The 24,447-nt window shown below is 41.3% G+C and overlaps 1 protein-coding gene across 2 annotated transcripts in view; it reads left to right on the top strand.

Moving 5' to 3' along the window:
* Positions 1-24,447, top strand: part of csgalnact1a (chondroitin sulfate N-acetylgalactosaminyltransferase 1a) — a 39,470-nt gene that overhangs the window by 3,420 nt on the left and 11,603 nt on the right. The window contains exons 3-6 of one of the 2 annotated variants that reach the window (XM_025908779.1): positions 5,107-5,188; positions 10,900-12,211; positions 15,651-15,867; positions 17,854-17,955. In XM_025908779.1, coding sequence (XP_025764564.1) covers positions 11,401-12,211; positions 15,651-15,867; positions 17,854-17,955 — 1,130 coding nt within the window. In that variant the 5' untranslated portion in view covers positions 5,107-5,188; positions 10,900-11,400. The remainder of the gene's footprint in view (positions 1-5,106; positions 5,189-10,899; positions 12,212-15,650; positions 15,868-17,853; positions 17,956-24,447) is intronic. The other variant, XM_013275242.3, reaches the window with a different exon arrangement.

Genomic DNA, 24,447 nt, shown 5'->3' with positions numbered 1-24,447 from the left:
CTCACACACACACACACACACACACACACACACATGCATACATCCAGTACACACTGCTGGAGGTTTTTATCACAGAAAAGGCTCTAATCCTGCTTAGTGCGCTTACTAACAAGTACCTAGCACCCTGAAATATTTGGTTTGCATGCTGGCAGAGTAGATCAGTTTTTTTTCCTCAGACTTGAAGAGTGAAACTTGAGGGATTACTCAGCGTGTGAGTTTGTTTGGCAGGCGGACCGTGTGTCTGTGTGTGTGTGCTACAGGTCTGTAATGGTGTGCACTTTTTAAAAGCTGAGGAGGCAATAACATCAGCTTTTATGTGTTAAGTGCACGTCTGTGAATGTTTACAGTTTCGCTTTCCCATGCTACGCCACCGTGTTTCACATTTCAGATAACAGTGTCATGCGGGATAATTAGCCATTGACATTTCAGATGCTCTGATGTAACATCCCTGCAGCACAGTGACAAATTAGATCTGATGATATTACAGTCACCCTCGCTATGTGTCTTTTGATTCTTTCAGATGGTTCCAGTCTATTAAGTTAAATGCAGATCGCATAAATGGCACTGATTTATCACCCTGTGGGGGTAGGGCCGGCTGACGGTTAACAGTATAAATTATCAACAGCAGATGGTGGAGCTGGTTTGGTAGCAGTTAAAGAAACCTGTTGTAACCCCTTAAAGCCAAACCACAAGCCTTCACCTTAGCCTTGCTGCGAGGTTAGAGTTGAGAAACGTCTGATGGTAATTTCTGTGCTGCGGTGTGCTGCCTCAGGGAGAACAGGGAAGTCATGAGTTTGCCTCATAATTGTTTTTTGTTTTTTTTTCCATTGCACAAGAAAAGCAACAGTGAATGTGCTGCAGGTGTTTCTGGTTGAGATGAGCAGGTGTAAAAAATGTGGATGCGCCGGATTTATTCATTTTGTGTCAGCTTCAATTGTTTGCCGTCTTGCCATAATCTATTGTCATCTATTTATAACTGTCCACTTGCAACCGTCACCGTCAACAGGCGGTAAGACCTGTGACACAGGGAGTGTCTCACTGTGCAAACCAAGATTTATTATATTACATTGCGATTATGCAGAGGCTTACTGTGCCCTCTTCGAATTGGATTGCGGTTTTCATTGTGCTTCTGTGGATGAGTTACTGCCGTCTCAGAAAGGGCAAATTAGCGGGCACTGTATATATATGTGTGTATAACCATCCATCCATTTCCTTAACTGCTTATCAGATCCAGTGTTGCACTGGCTGGAGCCTCTCCCAGCTGTAATAAGGTGAGAGGCCTGTTGTGTACGGAGCATTGTGAACGCTGGCCGGCAGGAAAGCTGGGGGGGGGAAACAAGTGCGTCAGATATCAGTGTGTTAGTCTGTACCGTTAATTCCCCTGTTATAAAAGGTCCAATTGCACTAATGTACATTTCACGTTCATAAAAAGCAGGAAAAGGTTGAAATTTCTGACATCAGTGAAGCAGAATGGGGAAGTAATTTGATTTTTTTTTTTAACTTAAGAAGTGTCTGCTTTATTATCAGAAGAGTTGCCACTCTTTATTCCCTGCTGCAATGACCCATTTTCCCCATGGGGACCATTAATGTTTAATCTGATACAATCTAACCTAACCGTGAAGAAATGGAGCACTTGAAGAGAGGGAAAGCAGGGGGCGGGGTTGGACGGTGCATGTTAACAGCAGACACTTGTAGTGAAGTAGAGGAGTGTAGGCTTTTTCGTTGTTTTCGTTTTTTTAAGGGCCTTCCAGATGGCACGCCGACTGGAAGGATCCGGAGAAACCGGCCCCTAATGAATGGGAGGGAGAATCACCTGAGGGGACACGAAACATCAAAGAAACCTTTCTCTCACCTTCCTCCCCTCCCACAGGCTCTTTTTATCCCGACTTTTTCCTCTCTCTGCTTCATTTTCTCCTTGCAGCATGTATCTCATCTACTCGCTTAATAGTTCTCCTCGAGTTATCTGAGGATATAGTTGTCAAACTCACCACCGGCTTTCTTTTCCCACTCGTTTTCAAATTTTATCTTAATTAATCTCTCCTCCTCTCCTCTCCTTTCCTTTCCTCTCCTCCGCTGTCCTTCCCTAGAGGACGTTCCCCAGTTTTACAGTAAGATAGCCAGAGGGCAGGCTCAGACAGCGCTGTCTGAAAAGAAGACATTCAGTGAGGCCAACAAGCACACAAACACATTAACATCCCTGCCCTGCACGGTAACAAGTATACCATCCGCCAGAGGCTGCAGAGCTAGGATGACGGAGAGACAGACAGTATGGAGCAGAGTTTAAGCATGCATGTGTCTGTGGTTTGTACGGTTGCTTGTAGAGATCTTAGGGGTCAGTTACTCACAGACAGTTTATGTGTATGGAAGGAAAGGTAGGAGGAGAAGGCTGTTTTTAAAAGATTAATGTTCTCTCATATGAACGTGCTTTTCAGATGAGTATATGAAATTAATGGACTAAAAGGAAGATTTAAAGAACACAACAGTTTTTGCAACCACTCATAATTGTATATGGTCAGCAAAAAGCATAGCATACTTGACACTTTTTCATAAAATTCCAGTGAATTTGTTTTTTATTTATTTGCATACAGTAGATAAAGCTATTGCTCCTAGCTGGCCCTGGAAGCCTGCCTGTGTTGTGATTGTGAATTCCTGTTTTTTGCCTTCAATATTTAGTTTTGCTCACTGCAGCACCAAATGTGATTGGAGGAGTGGGCACGGCTGCATCTGGGTGGGTTTACTATGAAGGGAGTTGAACACAGCCAGGCTTTCTTTTTATTAGCTGGCTCGACAAATACCAATCAGAGATAAAAGTGGGTGCTTTGCGGGTCATGTGGTTCTTTTTCTGCACAAAGTGATCCCTGTGAGTGCACCCACTCCAATCAGGGATGACCATGATAATAAAATGGTGATAAAATTCTATAAAGAACATTAATAACACAAAATAAAAATATGACACGTTTGCAAATAAGACAAGAAAAAAAGCTGTTAATTTGGAATTTAAAGCACAGAGTGGTAAACATTTTAATTAAGTTAATTTATCGCTGAGCGCCCTCTGAGTGCTTCTGTTTATTTCTGAGATGACGACTGCTCATTAGAGCCCTGAAACTTTAAACTGGATCCATTTAAACATTAATGGTTACTGTTCCGTATCCTGATAACAGAGACGTTAGCTTCCCAGCACAATAAAGTGAGATAAATTTTATGACTTAATAGACGTGTTGTGTGTTCCAGTAGCTGCAGTTCCAGCAGTGTGAAAGAAGCTTAGGAGCAGATTTTAAAAAATATATACATATAAAAAAAACCATTTATACATTTTCAAAGTCACCGAATAATACAACGCACAGTTTGCACTAGTGTAACTTTCCAGCTCGGTTGAATTTGTGATGTTGGTAGCAGCTTAACAATTTGCACATGTAAATGTACTCACCCAGCAAGGAATCTATATTGGACTCAACACATGCTGTAAATAAAAGAATGAAATTAATGCAAAGTCTGACCATAGTTTGCTCACCATAAGTTACCATGGTGATTTAGGTAAAAAGAGAGCCACTTTCATGACACAGAAGACTCTGACTTTAAGCTAAACCATTAATCTCACTTGTTAGTACACCCCTCTAGGATTCACATGGTACCGTGTTTGTGTCTCTTTGTGTAGGTATTTGACTAGACCCAGTCAAGGATTCTGGGCGTGCAACCTACACAAACAAAAGAAAGCAACCGCATCTGCTCGACATGGATGATATGACGTGAAGAAATGTAATCTATGATATGCTGATTATCTGAAGAGTGGGGATAACTTATTTTTTTTATCATTTTATCTTGAAGACGTCAACTTGGATCCGCTCTTTGAAGCTTGGCTTTCTTTCTTATTGTGGTTTAGTAACAGTGCAAATAGATAAATGAATCACTTAAAGCACATTTGTTAATGATTAATATCTGATAAAAAAAAAAAAAACGTCCACTAGGTTTACAAGAAACAGTCGATCAGTCACAATCCATACAGTTATCTCCAGAAAAGTTGCCGGCTGTGTGGCAAATTTGATTGGCTAACTGGCCAAAAAAACCAACAAGAGCTCTGCTAGACGACAGTTTATGCATCAGAAACTGTTCAGTAATCTACATTTTTTGTAGATTGTTTTGAGAGATATTGCAGTCTGTTAAAATAATAAACCTGGGAAATATTGGAAAGTCTGGCACTTGACTGTTTTTGTGTGCATCCGGCATGCTCTATCTTCTCAGGCTACACTTTGCTCACCTTTGTTCTAGATTGTATTCTTCCTAATTGTTAATTTTAAAAAAAGTGCCAACTTTTTCCCGTGTTGCAACACATATTTTGGACACTGCCCTCTAGTGAAAATTAATAGCCAAAACATGTCTGCAGCAGTCTTTTAAAACTTGCATGCAGGCTCTGTGTAGACCACCACATGGGTGTGATTGTAGAGGTAGAGCTGGAATTGTCCAGAGGCTCTGCAGCCTCTCCTGAGATGTCAAGTCATTACTAGCTGTGACCTCTGAAGTCAACGGGAAGTGGCATAATTTGCAGTTCCCTAAAAGTGAGTGGGTCATAATCTTCTGTGTTAAAATGGCCAGCATGTTTGGAGCCTGTTACAAAAGCAGTTTTGATATGAAAAATAGGCATGCAAAAACATGCAAACACAGAAAACCCCCAGCATTTGATTCAAACCCAGGACCTTTTTACTGTGAGGCAACAGTGGTAACGACTCCACCACTGTGCCTCCCTACGTCTAGCCCGCTTCTTTAAATTGTTTTAAGGTTTAAAATGAATGCATAACTAAGGGCGCAGAATAATTCATGGGTGCCATTTTTCTTTGTTTGGGGTTTTGTTTTTTAGCTGTTTCCTATTTGCCAAAATTAGCATTCCACAGTGAAGGACAGATGAAGAAACTAAGCTAGAAAGCCAGTGCTATCATGAGCTGAGAGCATGAAAATATGGTCATATCTAGTTTCCAAACCCAATATGGCACCAGGCAAAACAGCTGGGCTTAAGATGGGAGTCCACAAACTGTGGGGTGACGTCACTTTGGCGACATCTATCTTTCTGTCATAATCATGCAATCTGTGCTGGCATTCCTTTTATATCTTCAGTCTGGCACTGCCACCATCCCCACTGATGTCTGTGGGAGAGTATAAACAAGCACATCTTGAAAACAGCTGAATGCGAAGTAGGGTGAGTATTGAAGCTTTTGTTGTCCAGAGACTAAGATTTATGAACAGTTTGCTTGTTTGTTTGTTTAGTAAAATGTGGTTTTTCAGAACGTGTTCTGGTATGAGCATGTTAAGATTTCCCCTCATGTGCACTGTGGATCTGAAAACGATCAAAACCTAAAATGCACAAAGTAATGGAAAGCAGTGGCTGCCATGAACAGGAAGGAAAAATTCTAAAACTTTGAAGTGCAACTATATAATAATTCAATAGGAGATGTAGATATGAGCGATAAAAAGCTTAAATGTGCAGAAGTGCTGATAAAATCCTGAACAGTTTCTGCTTTACAACCACCCCGCCTAATTTTCCAGGCCATTGCACTCTCTTTCACACAAACACTCACACCCTTTGAAAAGATCATATACTGTGAATTCCCAGTGCATACATTTTTATGAAAGAGCGGTCTGATGGAGACAACAAAGACAGTCTGCTCTTTAAAAATGACAGCGGGGATTAAGATGCTTCGTTTGTCGCGACGTTGGGGTCACGAGGTTGCTTCTCAAATGCCTCAAGCACTTAAAGGTTGGCCTGAAGCACAGAGAAGAGCACACAAACAGAGATATGCTGTCACCTGCGTGTGATTTCTGCTTCACCAGTGTGACTGGGACTCACAAAATGGGGCAACGGACAGAGAAGAAATTCATTCTTTCTCTTTTTCCAAACTCCTGCAGCTTCAGCTACTCGCTCAATACTCGTTGCTACACTTTGCTCACACGTTATTTCCTCTCTGACTCATTTTCATAAATATGAGCACAGCACTTCTAACAGGTGTCAAGAGGAAGACAATATTTTTGATGCACAGATGCACCTATTTCAGTAGAAACACACACACGCAGTGAAACAAACAGGCATAAATCCCCTGGGGCCAGGAAACAGCAGCGGGAGGGGAGGAAGTGATTTTAGCGGCTGACCCAGATGCTGCTGCTGGGAATATCTCTGGTCACCAAATACTAAATCATTCTTTTTCTCGGTCCTTACTTTCTTTTCTTCGTGACAGGCAGATTATTTTTCCGTTCTCTACTGGATGTCTCTCTGCATCTGTGTTTCTATTTCCGGCATATCTGATAATGGGGACAGCACATTTATCAGCTGCGACATCTCAAAAAGTGAAGAAATGTCATGTGTTGGTAAACAAACCAGCGTTCGTATTGCCTGTAGATGTATTCGATGCATTCTGCAAAAGAAAAGAAGGAAAACGATTTCTCAAACAGAGTAGCTCAGTGTACTATAAGGACTGAAACCACCATCAGGAAACTGTTATCAGGTGTTGGCCCTGCCAAGCACTGACTTAAAGGTGGAGGTTGAAGAGACACAGAGGCAGAGAGAAAACACACAAACTATTGTGGTGAACTTCACGGCAGGCTTTTTTTTTTTTTTTTTTTTTTTTCGCTGTTGAAATTGATTTATACTGAGAATTTGATGTTTAAAAAAGTCACATGATCATTTTGTGTAAGTTCCTTTCTGAGAAACAGTATGTTTGGATTTACGGTAGATCCAGACATATTTAGTTTTCAGGCCTCTGAAGGATCTCCACAACAAAGTTTTCTGCTAGCACAGAGGAAAACTTTAAATGTTTTTGAATCTATAGCCACACCTGCACATAGATTACTTGATGCTTTACTTGGCTAAGGGATTTGAAGCTTGAAGTGCTAACACAAGAATCCTAACAACATCAATGGTGATATGCTCCTCTTAAACACCTGCAGTCACCAGCATTCAGATGCTGTTAAAAGGAGAAGAACTCTGCTTTTAACAGGAAGAAACCTCCGTCAGAACCAGGCTCAAGGAGGGGCAGTCATCTGCCGCGCCCGCTGAGGGTGAGGCGAGTAAGACGGGACAAAAGACATACTGTGGAAGAGAGGTGGAGATCATAATGACTAATGATAACTAATGGCAAAGTGGAGAAGAAAGTTTTTCAGAGGACTCTGTGCAGTCCTGTCAAACTTTTAATTTATCCTCAACTGCTTCCATAGAAATTAAGAGGACGAGTAGCAGCCAGGTGCTGCTACTACTTGATTAACTGATCATCATTAGATAGACTCACACTGTATCTGTGAGTCTATCTCCACAAAAACATTTGGTGGTCTTTTGCTGGGGCATTCAGATGTGTTAACACAATGTCACAAGGAGTGGATGAGACCCTGCAATACTCAGAGAAACTGCAGAAAGTCCAAGAGCTACACGTCAAACTCTGCATGCCTCAGTTAGCATGTTAAATGTTTAAGTTCAGGACAGTACAATTAGAAAAAGACTGAACAAGTATGGCTTGTTTGGACGGATTACCAGAGGACAGCGTCTTGTGTCTAAAAAGAGGATCGCAGCACAGCTTAGCTTTGCAAAGCTGCAAAAGAACAAACCACAAAACCTAACAGATCTGTGCATAAACGGATGCCTACAAACCTCAATGGACTGAAGCAACACTTTAAAGTAGAGCGGGTTAAATTTCCTCCAGAGCCTTAAGAGAGACTGATAAAGTCACACAGAAAATGATTACATTAAATGATTACATTAAGTGAGTAAAGGTGGTTCTACTTTCTTTTTCACAGGCCTGGATGATGTCTCTCACTATTTTACCGTAGCTTGTTAGCACAGATGTAGCACATGTCAGACACATTGTGAGGGTAAACATTTTATGAACATGTGTTTACTTTAGTGCTAGATGGTAACAGGAAGCTATATGCCTGTAATTATTTCTCTGCAGTGTTCTTGTGAGGCCACGGCTATCCCCGTGAGGAGTCAAATAACCAGGGCTGAATCAATTCATTCATTCCGGTGGCACTCGGTGGTTTGACTGTGGGACTCTGCTCATAAATCAAAGTTACACCAGCCTTCCTTGCAGTGATGAATTTTTCTCACATACCTTTATGACTTGGAATGACCACATTGTCATAGACAACATATACTTTTGTTCTGTTAGGGGTACATTTGCAAAGGTTTCGAGAAGCTAACCCAATCTAAAATAGCGCAGGGAGAGAACAATCACCCTAGCCTTAGTCAGCTGATGGCTCAGTTGACGATAATCAAATAGAAGAACTTGACATTTTGCGAAAAGTTCTGCATGCTAACCTAATCACCTGCTGGCTGTAGCTTCATACTCTGCTCCCACCATGAGCTTGCATTTGACAATGCAAAGCAGCACATTTGTTCCTCAGTAAAAAAGGGAAATTGACCTTCACAATGCCAGACCCAGGAACAAGCTTTAATTCGTGTGAATGGCTTGTGATCACATTTACTGGCATTAGTTCGAGCGCAACTGTGCTACAGGAAGTCAAAATCATCTGGAAAAACCGATGTAATTATTTAGAGGAGGTTCCCTGCATGCGGCCACAACTCCCAGCTAATGAGAAGCTTTTGTGAACGAGCCAAAAGGAACTGATTAAACTGCCATTAATGTCATGCCACATTTTTTGAAGATCCATGGCTCCATATAATGATATCATGAGGACTTTTTCTCTAATTCAAAGGACGATACTCCATGTGAGGAGCCGCAGCGTGCTCTCCAGCACTACCTCAGCCACTTTTCCCCGAGCGTCCTCTCCTCAAACATTTTTTAAGTCAGCAGCGGAGGTCCTGCTGGAGAGACGCCCTGTCTGTCCTGATTCAGCCATCTGTTAGAGCACAGTCCAGTATTCACTTCTGCCATATACTAATCCTTTCATTACGCTCAGCTTCAGGCTGTCCTGTCAAAGAGCTGACTGTGTGGGGAGTCAAGAGAGACCGGGACTGATACACAGAGATACATTTACAGATACATACAGGAACACTGAAACACCTTCCCACAAGAACATATATATGCATATACACGCACACAAAAAGTCTATTTATGCTTGCGTTCAGACATCCAGATACACCATACTGCTGCTCACCTTTCCCACGTAGAACACATAAAGTACAAAGTTATCGCTTAAACTTTACAGCTTGTTGTTCACCACTTAGTTCTACTTTGTGACATGTGACGTTTTTGGATTACCACAAAACACAAAGTACGTCTGGTGCTGATCATGTCAGTGGTTGTATCTGCATTTGGCTGGTAGCGGTGAATGTTTGTCTGTTGTGTAAGATCAATTTTGTGCTGACTAAATGTTCTAACATGGCTAGATAAAGTCTTTTTTGGGATGACGGTTCCTTTTTTGGGACAAGTTGTTATTTTACCATCTGTGCCAGACAAAATGTCATAAGATCATCACTTTCATTACAGTTTTTCTTTCGTAACATAAATCGATGGGATTTTCTAACCAAGCCCACAAAATTTGTTATAATTCATCATCTGGGGACTAAAACGGTGGTCCAAACAACTAATGTTGCTATCCACAAAAGCCATTGCAGTAAAAATGCTGCTCAAGAGCTTTTGTGAGTAAAGTTTAAATATAGTCCTGCAAAAAAACAATGCATAACCCATCATTCAGAAGCATGTAGAGGCAATAACATGAACTAATGGTTTTCTATATGGCTATCAGTCTCTCATATTGCCATAAAGGAAATTTGGGCTACTTTTCTTTACATTGTTGCTTGTTGAGTTTTGCAAGCATTCATCATATACATTTATGTATCCTTGAAGGGCCTACTGCGGCACCTCAGTCCAGGTGAGCACCTTGATTCTTTTCTTTTTCAGCCGTTCTGTTTTAGATTTGCTGCTGTTCTTGAGATCTTTGTCCTATTACATGACAATTTTGTGCCAGTTGACAAATTGTCACATGGATGGCCTCACATTTGTCTCCAGAATACTTTACAGAGTTCATGGTTGACTCAGTGACTGCAAGGTGCCCAGGTCCCAAGTCTGCAATCTAAGTCACCACTCCACTGTGCAGCGGTTGACATTGGGTATGAGGTGTTTGCGCTGATATGCTGTGTTTGGATTTTGCCAAATGGTGGAAACACCAGACATCTTGTGGTTTGTGAAAACCTAACTTTAACATTAACATGTTAAATGAGGACTGCAGAGTTGGAGATGTTGCTTTTTGATTTTTTGCAGTTCGTCTGAGCATTGCATAATCTGAGTTTGGGGTGAATTTGCTGGAACACCAATTCCTGGGAAACTTGTGGTATTTTGGAGGCTCCGGACCAGCAGAATGCCAAGATTTTCTTTTATACAGGTGGTCAGAATTTATGCCAATAAGTTCATCAGTTGCATCAACAGCACCTGGCTGATAATAACCCTCTTAATTCATATGGAGAAAGTAAGGGTGTAATTAGTTTACTGTCTTTATTGCATGACTGTGGATACATAAAGAGCGATAATATGACACTAGTCCATTTCATGTGCACATACCAATACACACACTGCAGGTACAAATAAATAGCTGCATAGGTGTATACATATTTTCCTCTCTAAACCCTGATCTCTCTCTCACACACACACACACACACACTCACCTTAGCACATATAAGCTATAACTTCTGCAGTTTCAAGCTCACACTCCCTTACTTACTGCGTCATATCTTCAGTGACAGCATTGTTTTCCAGGAGCTTAAGTCCTGAAGCAATGCTTGGTTTGGCAACTTCTTGCCACCCTAAAACTAACATGTCAGAGTAGCCTGGTCTGTTTCTGATTCAGTGCATATTTAAAGACACACCCTTCCGTGTTCAGAGAAAGCTGGTGGACGTCAAAATGTTAAAAAGAATTGTTTCCAATAACAGTCCTTTCTGTCTCTCTCCTTTCTGTTTCCTTTGTCAGGAAAACAGCTTTGGGAAAAAAAACACGGATGGCTACTGAGGATTAGAGTTCTCTGAATTTTTTTTTCTTTCTTTCTGCATCAGTCACATTTGTATAGGAGACTATTTGGCTGAACATTCGGATACTGGAAGGAGGACGGGAAGAGGACAACATGGACTTAGTGGGAGAGTCAGAGCAAACAGATGAGTCACTTATGAGTGACAGATGATGCAGCAGTGTCTGGAACAGTTTCTTCTCACAGACCATGGAGCTAATTGGACCAAGAGAAAGGGAGAAAGTGTTTTTTCACAAGTGTCTGCCTTTTTTTTTTCCATTTATTTTGCCAGTGACACAACAGTCTGAGGCAGTTGGGAACCAATGACCTAATTCAAATTAAATGACCTCACACTGATATGTAGCCCGCCTCCTCACCGGGTGATGGAACATAATCACAAGTCAGATATCATTAAGGCCAGATGTGTGAGGTTACATGATACTTTTAACCAGGAGGAGTGAGTTTTGATGTTGCGTGCAGTGATGTTACGGCGCGGATTACTGTTATGGGTGTCCCGTGTCGGGGGGCTTCTGGTACTCCTCTGCTGCTCACTTTCGCTCCTTTATGTGATGAGATGCAGCCCGCCATACTCTAATGACCCTCCACTGAGTCATATATTACCCCACGCTGGATCTAATCATCCCAACCTGGGAGGCACGAGGCCGGAGACTGGAGCGGGAGCTGCTGGGGTCGGAGGAGCTGGGCCCGCCCACAGCGGCGGTCCTCCAAGTGCCCACTCTTACCAGGTGCTTCTCCAAGAGCGTGAGGAGCAGCACCGCCTCCACATCTCCTCCTTGAAGAAACAGATAGCTCAGTTGAAAGAGGCATTGCAGGAGCGCAGCCAGCAGTTGAAAGGAGTACAGGAAAGCCTGAAAAGAGCCAATGGAGGCCCAGCAGAGGGGCAGGAAGGAGGCGCTGCCTCACAAGGAGGTGGTGTTGGAGAAGCTCACGGAGCCAAGAGCCAGCCGGCGGACCTACAGGAGTTCCTGAAGGCCCAGCTGTCAAAGGCTGAGGTGACCTCCGGCATCAGGTTGCCCAGCGAGTACGCCGTAGTGCCATTTGAGAGCTTCACCCTGCAAAGAGTATACCAGCTGGAGATGGGGCTGACGCGTCACCCTGAGGAGAAGCCTGTGAGAAAGGACAAACGAGAGGAGCTTGGGGAGGTCCTGGAGACAGCTCTGCATAGCCTCAATACGCCTTCATCTGAGCAGGACCGCAGGAGTGCAGCGGAAAATGCCCAAGCTAGCAAAGTCTACACACCATCTGACTTCATAGAAGGTGAGAACATGTTAAATCTCAACCCTATCTCCAGAAATATGTGTTTATCTGCAAAGATTTTATCAAAGGTAAATGTGTATGGTATCAACAGATCCATCAAAGTCTCAGCTTAAGGGTTAAAAGTTGCGCTTTTTGAAATGTGTTGGTAGCAGCGGTAAGGCACAACTTTTACTTGGAGGGTGAATGTTTCTGATTTGCGTTGCACTTCTTCAAGTTTCACTACAGCTCAGAGAGTGTTTGCAGACAAGGCGGCATCTTCCACGCAAACTACGGAGCAAGCAAAGCTATCATAAGGAGGTTTTTGTTGTAGCACCTTCTTTGCAGCCAGCAACCAACCACCAACCAGTGGCAAATACCCACTTTTCCCTTGCAACTCGAGGTTGCCAAGGGGTCACTAACTAGTCTCCAGGCCTGTCTGAGACCCAAGTTGAGCTCAGTTTGGAGGGCTGTAAAGGATAGCGTGACACTGGATTTATAATGCAAGATAATACGAGGCCAGCAACACAATAATCATCCTATTTTTTATTGTTATGTAATTGTATTTGAATGTGCTAAATTGCCCTGCCACTGATGGCTACTGGAATATTGTATAACTAATATATAATGGAAATCACTGAAATTCAAGTTCCTTAAGAGCTACTTGGTTGTGTTCTACCGCTGATTTCACTCTTTGCCTTTGAATTTAACAAGTTACACATTAAATAATTAATAATAATAGAATTAAATGCATATTTCTTTGTGACACTGTGTTGCTATCTTACTTTACCTTTCTCTCCTTTTCTTTTGTCAACATGAATCCCTGGAAGGTCAGAAATATATGAGTGTATTTGTGCACAACCACAGTCATGATATCCTCCTAGTTTGTTCTTCTGCAGCTATGATCATAACCTCAGGAAATGAACACAGCTGCTGCTCAATCACAGCGGAGGATCTCTTCAAACACGGTGTTTTAGTGTGTGTGCCTGCTCTTTGAAGGTCACCATCTTCACTGTGTGAGTGGGTGGAGGTTTTAAAGAGAGTGATGGGGCACCCGGCTCTGTAGAAATGAGCCAAAGGTCACCATGTGGAGCTCCATGCATCCGTATTAGCTTGTGTGTGGTCCTGTGCAATCTAGGTCTGTGTTTATGTGGTTGTGGGTTTAAAGGATGTAGATGCATTTGTGCATCTGTTTGTGTTCACTCAAGTGGTCTCCACATTTCTTTAAGTCAACAGCAGGGGAATGCAATTTTTTTGAATGAAATGGGGACACTCGCTCACATCTTTTGTGCTTTTTTCCCTTTAATGGACTTGGACATCGATTTTAAGTGATTCTCGAACAAGCAACGTTTTATCCAACCAGTCAAACAAGTGAAAGCCAGTCTCGATAGCCAGACTAACACAAGCATCTTTGGGGAGTTTGAGGGCTGCATTAGCAATCTAGTGAGCTGAAACTGTACACAAACACTAGAGGTATGCAAAATGAACTTGCCAGCAACTATGTTGTGGCCTCAGAAAGAGAAAAAGAAGCGCAGTTAGACTAAAAAGACAGAGACAGGAAGTGGCGGCACTCAGTCTAAATAGTTTAACGTATTTACTAAATGAAAGATTATGGTGTCCCTTTGGGAAATGAGGCCTTGGCTCACAGGAAGCAGGCCAATTTAACAGGAAGGCCTTAATTCAAGCTGCTATTAGGCTAAATCTATGGCCGCAGAAATCCCTCTGTTCTCTTCTTCTTTTTACATCAGTAGTCTTTTGACTCTCTTCCATCTGTCTGTCAGCTCTGTGTCTGTCTTCTCTCTTTGAACACCAAATGCCTCTTTGCAGGAGTTTTTTCGCATCCAATTTCCAATGTTTTTTTTTCACCAGCCTCATGGGGTATGTTTGCAAGCAGTAATCTGTTAGTAATGTCAGAGTAATTGGAAAACAACCTCTCTATGGGGAAACAAGCTGACATAAGGCGTCCATCAAGATAACTGACAGAGACCATGGAGAATATTTCTGGTTTACGTGGCCTCATTTGCCCTCTTATTTTTTCCACACAAATCATATCAGTCCAGCAAAAAAGTATTGATGACAGAGATGATACTTGTAAAAATAGGATTCCATGAAAAAATTGAAATATTTTACATACTAGAGATGGAAAAATATTTTACTTAGCACACAGAACTCTTATGGGGAGTCAAAAGAAAGATGCACTGTGGAGAAACCAGGAAAAACAAAATTATTACAACAAAATAAAACAAAGTGAACTCAAGAACAAAAATTAAAATCTGTCTTTGATTCTGGATTGTATTATATTGTCAACAGTTACATTAGAAGTGTGATATCACTCTTTTACCTGGGACATGAACACAGAGCTAGAGCCATTTCCTGTTAGCTTAGCCTAGCTTAAACACTGCAAGCAGAGGGTAATGGCAAATCAGCAGAGGAAAAAAAAGCTTTTAAATAATTGAAAACTGAAATGAAAATGATTTAAATGAGTCCCGCAAATTCTTAATGTAGATCAATCCCATCCAGGCTTTTAATTATCTAATCGCAGAATCTCTGCTACTGCTAGCTACTTGAATGAATTCTTTTAGTGGTGCTTACCCAAATCTAGACTCAATGGGCATTTTATAAGTTACAACTTGCTAATACTGGGTTGGACCTCTTTTGCCTTCAGAGTTGCTTTTATTCTTCCTTGAATGTATTTAGCAAGGTGCTGGAACCATTCCTCTGAGAGTTTGGTCCATATTGACATGATAGCATCACACAGTTGCTACAGATATGTTAGCTGCACATACACAATGGTAATCTTGTGTGTCTCTATCGACTTGAGATCTGGTGAGTATGGACTATGAACTTATTGTCATGTTCGAAAAAACAGTTAGAGATTATTTGAGCTTTGATGCTCAAATAAATGACATGTTATCCTGCTGGAAGCAACCATCAGAAGATTGATACACCGTGATCATAAAGAAATGGACATGGTCCAGTAAGCTGGGGTGTTTACATGATACTCAGCTGGTACTAAGATGCCCGAGGTGTGCCAAGAAACTAGGCCCTAGGACCATTATCCACCATCTGTCTGAACCTTTGATACAAGACAAAAACTTTCTAAATTCTTACCCTGCCATCTGAAAGTCTCAGCAGAAATCGAGTCATCACACCGGGTAGTCTTTTTCCAATCTTATTTGTCCAGTTTTAGTGAGCCTGTGCCAACTGCAGTCTTAGTTTACTGTTCTTACCTGGCAAAAGTGACACAGATCATCTTGAACATGTTTACACATTTAAATTAATTGCGTTTATGCCAATTGATTAGCTGATTAGATATTTGTAATAAGAAGCGGTTCAACAGGTGGATGAGTGAGTATATAGTGGAAAAAATGTACACCCCTACTGTTTTACAAGAAGAAACAATGATGGTGACTGTATTTAACTTATCTGCTCCTGATTTCATGCTCCAAATCTCCCCCGTCAGGTATCACACGTACAGAAAAGGACAAAGGTACGTTGTACGAGCTGACCTTCAGAGGGGAGTCAAGTAATGAATTCAGACGCCTGGTCCTCTTCCGGCCCTTCGGACCACTCCTGAAGGTGACAAACGAGAGAGTGGACACAACCAATGTGCTCATCAACATCATCGTCCCGCTGTCCCGACGCACGGACAAGTTCAAGCAGTTCATGCACAACTTCAGGTGAGTTAGACGTTTTGAACTGCAAAGTCGACAGACAGACGCACCCCTATAAATTAATCATGACGGCTCTTTCTGTCGCATGTTACTAATTCAGAAAAATGCAATACTCAGTGTTATTCAGACCAAGTTTCAAACTTTAATTAAGGATCAACCAGACAGAGGCAGGGGCTGAGGAGATTAGAGGGAAGAAAATTAACATCAGAGAGATTTTATTTTTACTTTTTTTGCGGGGGAGGGACATGTAATTAACATTTTTGAAACTGCACGCGTTGTCTTATCAGTTAATTTATTTTGCTGCTGGTAGGCATAATCTGAATGTAAACAAATCTGAGAGACTTAAAATGACTCAGACCAGAACATGAATAAAGATGTTCTCGGTGATCACAGCCATTTTTGTCACCTCATTACCATAGGGAATCTATTTTCATACACACTTTTAACGCGTATGACTAGCACCTCAAACACACTACACTGTAGCTTCAACCACAAGTAGAGCCGAGCGGGTGCGCGCATGAGACAAAATCACGACTGACTTTTTTTAAGAAAAAGGGTCAGGGTTAATGGAGTTTTCTAAGGTGAAAATAAAATGAGTCATTTCCGTCATTTTCGTAATAATTCACACTCACAGCTGTCAAATCTAATCACCTGAGAGCAAAACGTGCTTGGTTCAGCCCTGCAGCCCGTCACACCATCAGCTGAGGAAATGTCTTCCTTAATGTCTGTGATTTATTGTGCTGCTGCTGCTGCTTATCACAGCTCTTTTTACATGGTAAATCCTACTTTAGTGGCAGTGTTGCAGCCCATTAAAATGCCCCCCTGGCAGACCAGCGGTACTTGATATACAGCACGGCAAGAAGTGTACTTACTTGAAAGACTTGGGGAGTCGCTGAGCAAACACTTCACCCTCATCTATTATAAAAGTGCACCGAGTAAGAGAAGAGTGTGTGTGTGTGTGTTCGAGATAACATTTGGTAAATCCACGCTTATTATGAGTTCTTTGTCCACAGTTGGACTTGAAAATATGCTTATATTTGATGCTAAAAGGAAAGACTATAGAGATAAAATGTGAAGTCCTGCTTGAGATTTGTTTGTATGCAGACAGATTTTTAAATTGATTTCTTGCTTTTTACACAATCAAATAATTAAGAGATGGGTTTTTGTCTGCTCTGTGGCCCCAGCACAAAATTAGACTGTCTCATCAGATCCCAACAAAAAATCCATTTATTCCAATTTACTTCTAGACCAACATTTATAGAGGGCCTTTTATGCGACAGCGTCAATAATTGCAGCAAAAATGTTGGCTCGGTATTCCCTGCACATTTTTTTTTTTCAAGCATTTTTGCCTCATGTTGCTGAGTGCTATGAATGCTATGAATCCCCCGCCCTAACGTTCCTTTGGGGAAGATGTTGACAAACTGCGTGTGCACATCTGTGCATTTGCATGCGTACCTCGTGGGAGAGGTGAATTATCTGCAGCGTGTGCTTGTGATATATTTGACACATCTCCATCAAAGAGCCTTCAGGCATCTCCACCTGGTGTCTCTGTTACTCCCCACCTGGCATCTGTTTTACTCACAATAAAAGCTTCCTCTGTGTGTTAACACGGGGTCAAAATGGGGGGAAGCCTTGAATACAGATACAAATGATGAATTTTATTTCCTTTTTTAGAATAAATCATCAGGAAATAGTGAATGTTTAGGTTCCAAGGTCCAATCATTTTATGAATATTCAGTCTACTGCCCAAAGAAATTCAGCTTTATAAAACAGAAATCAGAAAATGGCTCTTGCGATGAACTACTTAAGCAGCTATTCACTTCATTATAACAGTTGTTGTGTTTTGGCACTGCACGGATAGATCCTCCCACCAAAGCTGTATTTTTAAAACCCCTCAAGTCGTCTTCCTTCCTGCACACCCCCAAATCCCATTCTCCTCACACACTTTCATCCTTAATATCGCTTCCTTTGCATGTTTGTGTTTATGTACAGGGAAGTCTGCGTGCGTCAGGACGGCCGGGTCCATCTGACGGTGGTGTATTTTGGGAAAGAGCAGATGAGCGAAGTCCAGAGCACTCTGGAGAACACATCCAGGTGGGTTGGAAGTGGAGCCAAGATGAGGTCTTTGAATTATAATTCCCAACGCAAGAGTATGAAATGCAATTTACGTAATGAAGTGAACGCAGCCCCAGCCGTGTACCCTCTTTTGGAACGCGCTGTAGAAATGTTTCCACTGTTTCAACTCTTACCCTATAAACATTTGCTTGGTGCACAAAGCGCACACACCTCCTGGCTCGCCATTCTGCCACAGCCAGTCATCTGTCTGATAAATAATAGAGCAGTGTGCCACCCATGCCGGGGAGCTGAGAGCTACCAGCCAGCACAGATAAATTACAACAAGCCTGTGATCCTGCTGCCCTCTCACACGGACACCCACATCTCTCGGAGAGGGATCGCTGTCGCCCGATCGGGAGTCAGATCCGCTGTGCCGCAGATTCCCTGAGGGGGTTGCTATGGTGACACTTGTCGATTCCCCAGCCTCGAAGGTTTTTGTGTGGCCTTGAATCAGTAGGACTATCACCGGGATCACACAGCGTGTCTTTGTCTTGCCGTGCTGAGAGGAAACCGTGGAGATAAAAAAAAGATGGCATTGCACAGTCTTAAAGCAAAGCGTCAGATCAAGTGTAAAGAAGGCAAATTTAGAACCGGCGAATGTGGAAAGGCAGACACAAAAAACATACAGTTAACCCGAGGCCTCATTGATTTTAGTGTGGGAGCCTTCTTAAATAAGTGACAGTGAAAGTTTGTACAAAACAGAAATTGAAAAGAGTTGGAGCTGAAGGTGCAGTCTGGGAAAGAACGGCTTTAAATAAACTGGAATGTCCGGTAGTTTTTCTGCTTTGAACGTCCGTCTCTTTGTACTCTTCTCATTCTACTGTATTCCTGAGCTATGTGGAAACATATCTGGGTGTGAATCACTGGCTGTAATCAAGCCTGCACTCCTCTTCCCTTTTAACATTCAGGCTGTGGCTGAAATGACTGGGAATTATCATGGCTTGTTGTTCTCGTATCTGGGATCTGACACAGACAGACTATGCACAGATACAGTCAAATGTAACCTGCTCTTTAGCTTGCAAGGAGAGGTGCACGTCCGTATTTGTTGCTGCAGGTAATGATTTATTTTTAAGAGTTAACCATTTTTCTTTTTTATAAGCGGACTGGAGTGTATAAATGCCAAGTATAGTGACAGAATTACATCCCAGCTCTAGTCTGACACTTTAACTGTTGTCACCCATTTGGTGTTGGAAATTAGCTTTGACTATATAATACCCAGGACACTGCTTTTAAAATTGTCAGTGTTTTGTTTTTTGGGGGGTTTTTGTACAGCCATAAAGATTAGATTAATTTACATAATCTAGTACATGGCCACGCAGCAGTATTGTTTGCTGTGTTTGTGCAGTTGTTAAGCTAATCACTATGAGAAAAGTCAAAAATAGCAGTGGTACTTCCTCTTTATATAAATAAATAGATAAATATAGGAGTCATTGTGTGCAAAATGGATTTACGTCTGTGTAATTAAGGGACCACATCAACCAGTCGTTGTCTGGTTGTCTAAAAAACAAGTGTATTTGTTGTACACTCATCATCCAAACACTGCCCTCCCATTAAGTGTGTAATAAATTATTGGTATAATAACTTTCATCATGATTGCATAGATGTATGATATCTATGGGTAAACCATAGATATCATACATCTAAAACATGCATCTTAAAAATGCAGGAAATGAAATGTTGGAAGGAAAGATGATCCGGGCTAAATCACATGGCTTGAATTCTGTATAGCTATTTTTTAGACTTTTCATATAGTCTATAAATACAGTGAATATAGTTAAATGATGTTATACATAGGCAGACAACTATTCTCATGCACATACACACCTGTAAGGTGTCGCAAATCATCTAAGCTTTTTTAAGCTAAATTACATCTCCCAAATGTGAGCTAATGCTTATTTTATTTTTCCGTTTTTTATTTTTATTAATTTTTTCCTTTATACATACATAGCTCCAACTTACAATAGTACTTTCTAGGCACGTTATATTATATACCCTGCGGCATTTTCTTATTTTCTTCAGTTTATCCAGATTCCACTTGAACCCTAAAAACCAAATCAAGGAGAGGACTGACCAGAGGGCTGTTTCTCTGAAAGTGTGAAACGAAATTGGTTCACACAGAGCACATGCCTTAATTGGCCAGCAAGTCAATATCTGTTTGCAGCATGTTGACATCATTAGCGACTGATTGCACTTCCAGCAAATTCAATTTAACACTATAACTTGGTTTAGTTTGTCACATATCACCTCTAGCTATTTGTCTTGGGTTTTTTATGTTTTTTCTATTAAATCACATTGCAGTCACACTCCCCACTTTTAAATAGCACAGTGTCCCTGCTCAAATTTGTTTGGGAAGCATTTACATGACTACCCACAGCCAATATAAACTACTTGAGGCAAATTTCCCAAGAGCTTAACAAGATCTAAATTGTCCTGGATCTCAGGCAGCTTTTAAACCATATCAACCTCTCTACAGGGTTTAAATTATTACCTTTTTTAACTGCAGGTGATCATTATTTAAGAGTATATGTATTAAAAGTCAATATAAAACTATTTGCTATTAAAAAGCAAGGTTCCAGAAAGCAGGGCCTTACTCTTCAGCAATTCAGTCTTTTTTAAAAAATACAGAAAATCAGTTGCAGCTTTCAAATGTGGTTCTTAACACATGCACACTTCAAAGTCTAAACTCAGACTCAAACCAACAGGGGGCTTGTATGTTTTCGAGCCTTACGTGCTAGAAAATAATGATTCAACACAACATGAGTGGAGCAGAAACCAATGGAGACGGAGAGGGGGGCGGATTGTGTGTAAAGGATGGAGAAGAATGAGTGATCTGTTCTGTGGAGATACCAGTCGATACATATGAATAATTACTGTGTTTCAGATGCAGAGGGGAGCCAAAGGCTGAGGGAAAAACAGAGGGAGAGGAAGTAAGAGGAGAGGTGTAAAGATAAGATATGAGAGCTGAAAGAACTTGAACAAACCACAGATTTTTCCGGTGATGGAAAAAGGGTGTCACCAAGGATTATACATGAAAATCTGACAAAGATAAAAAGGCCCAGAAATTTGGAGAGACAAAGCTTCAAAGGATGAGATCACTTTGTCATTCCTTTCTCTTTATCTTGTAGCAACTTGCCTTTTGCAATTTGTGCCATTACTTCATTGCACAGAAGGGTTAACGATCTCAGAAAAACCCACTGGGAGCTTTGAGTGAGCACGAAAATAAAGTTGAGCAGAAGTTGGAAGAACATTATAAGTGTATGAAATAATATCCAAATCTCTGATGAGTTTGAAAGCTGTCCAATATTCATTATGAAGAGATCTGATGCCTTTAATACAGATCTATTTTGAAAATGACTTAGCGTTATTAACTTTGGTAGGTGTCTTGCTTAAGGGCCTCAGTCAGAGACTGATCGTGAGTCTACATTTTTTATAGTTTGCACTTACCCCTTTATTACATGCGTGGACTGCTGATTCTCCAGCTCCCCATAAAGAACAAGCATCCAGAGAGGATATGCCAGCCACCCCCTGCTCTGTAAACAGAAGACAGCCAAACATTAAGTATGAGTCATTTAAAATTTATTGCACGTAAAAAAATTCATAATGAAAAAAATAACACAGCTACTGGCATCGCTGAATGCAGAAAATATTGAGAGCTGTTGAGTAAGTGGAAGTTGACTTTTTTAATTTATATTTTTATGTATGTATTAGGAGAAAACTACAGTTGTACCAGTGAGTCTATGAGGCTGGCCTAAATGCTGAATGCTCACATGGCTGGCACGGCTGGCAGCCTTAACCCAATTTCCCTCGGGATGAATAAAGTACAATCAATCAATCAATCAATTAATATTTAGCAGGCGCAATTCCACATTTTTATTTTGCTAATTTTAGTAAATCAGCACTAAGGACAATTTATAGCTAAGGCTGATAGGAATGTTCTTTTTTTCAACATTTCAGTTTTGATCAAACAAATATTTGTTATTACAGAATTTGAAACTGGATTAGGTGGCGAGGTTTTGCAGACACATGTGATGTTAACTTTTTGGACGTACGACAATCATGGTGACAGTGTAGGGCAGGGGTGTTGAACTCCAGGCCTCGAGGGATCTCACCCTGGGTCAACACACCTGAATCAAATGATTAGTTCATTACCAGGCCTCTGGAGAACTTCAGGACATGTTGAGGAGGTAATTTAACCATTTAAATCAGCTGTGTTGGTTCAAGGACACATCTAAAACCTGCAGGACACCGGCCCTCGAGGCCTGGAGATCAACACCTGTGGTGTAGGGTGACTCGTCTCCAGCCATTTGGCAAACGTTGGAAAAAATGCACATTACTAAGAATATATATTTCCTACAAATATGCACATATTCTTTTTTGCCTTTTATTAACTGGTTGACCAAGACTTCCTAGCAACTGCTTTGGTCGCTAGCAGATTGTGTCCCGTAGTTTGCATGGAAGGCGCCAACTTGTCCAGAAACACTTGGCTACTCTCCAAGCTGGAGTGAAACTGTGGAAAGTGCGACTCAAACTGGAAACCCACTGGAGACCCTTTTCCTTCAAAGTAAAACTTGTGCCTCTTGAAACATGTTAGCACAGCTTTTGCTTTTAAGGGGAATGTTTTGCATGTCCGGTTTGTGTCAAGTTTTGCCACTGCACGGCTAGTAGTTAGAATTTGTTTGCAGACAGGTCAACACCTTCTATGTAAACTACCATCGACTGAGGCTGTAATGTAATGTAGCAGCATCCAACAACTTATATGTCAAACAACTCTCTCATGGTATCACACTAACAGCGTCACAGCTAACAGATTGGCTAGCACTAGCTATTTATTTGTCAGCCTGATGTGATATTAAATAGGGTGCCAACTTTGGTTAGTCATTAAAAAAATAAAATCCTGGATTCTAATGCAGTCTGCAAATTTTCTTTGTGGATTCCTTCTGATTACTCTGGCTTCCTCCCATAGTCCAAAGAAATGGGGTTGCACTTTGGCAAATCATTCAGACATACCGCATGACTAAATTGCAAGCTTGCTTCTGTGATATCTTCAAGAAGTGTTGAAAATGAAGAGAAATGTGTATATGGCCTCATATTAGATGCACCATATTTGCAGTCAGTCCTCCCCTCCCTGTCCTGACTGAGCAGAACTAACAGGATCAGACCTGCTGCTTAGACACAACAGGGAAGCTCTTTACAGACTTACTCAATCTGACACAATTTCAACAATTTCACTCCTACTAAGTACCATTAGGTACCATCACGCCTACAGTAAACAAATTGACTATTTTAGATCATAAAAGTGTGTGTGTTGGGAGGAGGAGGCTGATGCCTGTGGGTAGGAAGGGAGAAAAAGAGCAGATATAAAAAGTAATTTAGAAAACAAGGATTTATTTCAGGATTAAGTTGACACACAAATGTAGGGTCTATGCTCATATTTCTGGAGTTGCAGTCAGGAGACACAAATATACATAAATGTGTGGAAGCATTATTCAGAGAGGAAAATCACTTGAAGCAAAGCTTAGATTCTGTATTAAGAGCGACGTAACAGGCGGCGGCATCACCCGCTGCTTTGCAAGCCTAGAAAACCGCTTTATAGTCAGCGTCATCGTTTCCAATTCGAGCCAGGACTTTCTAAATACAGGAAGCATTTTAGCAGTGGTTTGTTAAGTAATGGGACTCATTCAATATACAAATTCTTGATGTATAATATTAAATATAATAAGGATGACAAAATTTTTAAAAAAAACACGCACACACACCTACTGAAACTGAACTGTTATTAAAATGAACCAAAGAACAAGCCATGATAATTACAACTGATTAAAGCAAGATAATGAACAGCAAACTGCCTTGAAAATAAACCGCTTACTTCAGTATCAAATTACAAGACAATAACATTGATTATATCACAAATAAATTAACTCCAGTTCACTGTTGAAGGGCCCTCACGGGCTGCCTCATCCAAGCTTTTTGTCAGTCACTCCAGAAAAGGAAATGCAATCAAGTCAGTTATCCCCCCGCCCCGCAAACATACCTCTACCAGTGTTTGTGGAAATATTTTTAAAGCACCACCCACTCGCGGACCAGAATGAATATTTATACTGCATACTTATCAGACTGAGCAAGAGACAAACTCCTGGAAACAACTGGAGACGGTAGCATTTAAATAATATTAGTAATCAGGAAATTCTGACTAAACTAAATGTCTCTGTAAATATTATACACACTAAGCAGCTAGATTAGCATAAAGACTGGAAACAAGGGCGAAGCAGCCTGGCTCTGTCCAAAAGTAAAAGTTAACAGAGAGAGGCCTATTTTAAGCTGCTCCTTAATCTCCCAAGGGATGGATCCGCATGTTTGATTTGGCGCAGATTTTCCAGATGCAGCGCTCCCGTTTTTATCTGGGCTTGGGACCAACAGTAGAAGTGAACTAGCTTGTGGTCCACTAATGCTGGGTTTGTGTCTCCTTCCAGT

The sequence above is a fragment of the Oreochromis niloticus genome, linkage group LG7, assembly GCF_001858045.2.
Source record: "Oreochromis niloticus isolate F11D_XX linkage group LG7, O_niloticus_UMD_NMBU, whole genome shotgun sequence".
Classification (NCBI taxonomy): Eukaryota; Metazoa; Chordata; class Actinopteri; order Cichliformes; family Cichlidae; genus Oreochromis; species Oreochromis niloticus.
This window is presented reverse-complemented; position numbering and strand designations above follow the sequence as displayed.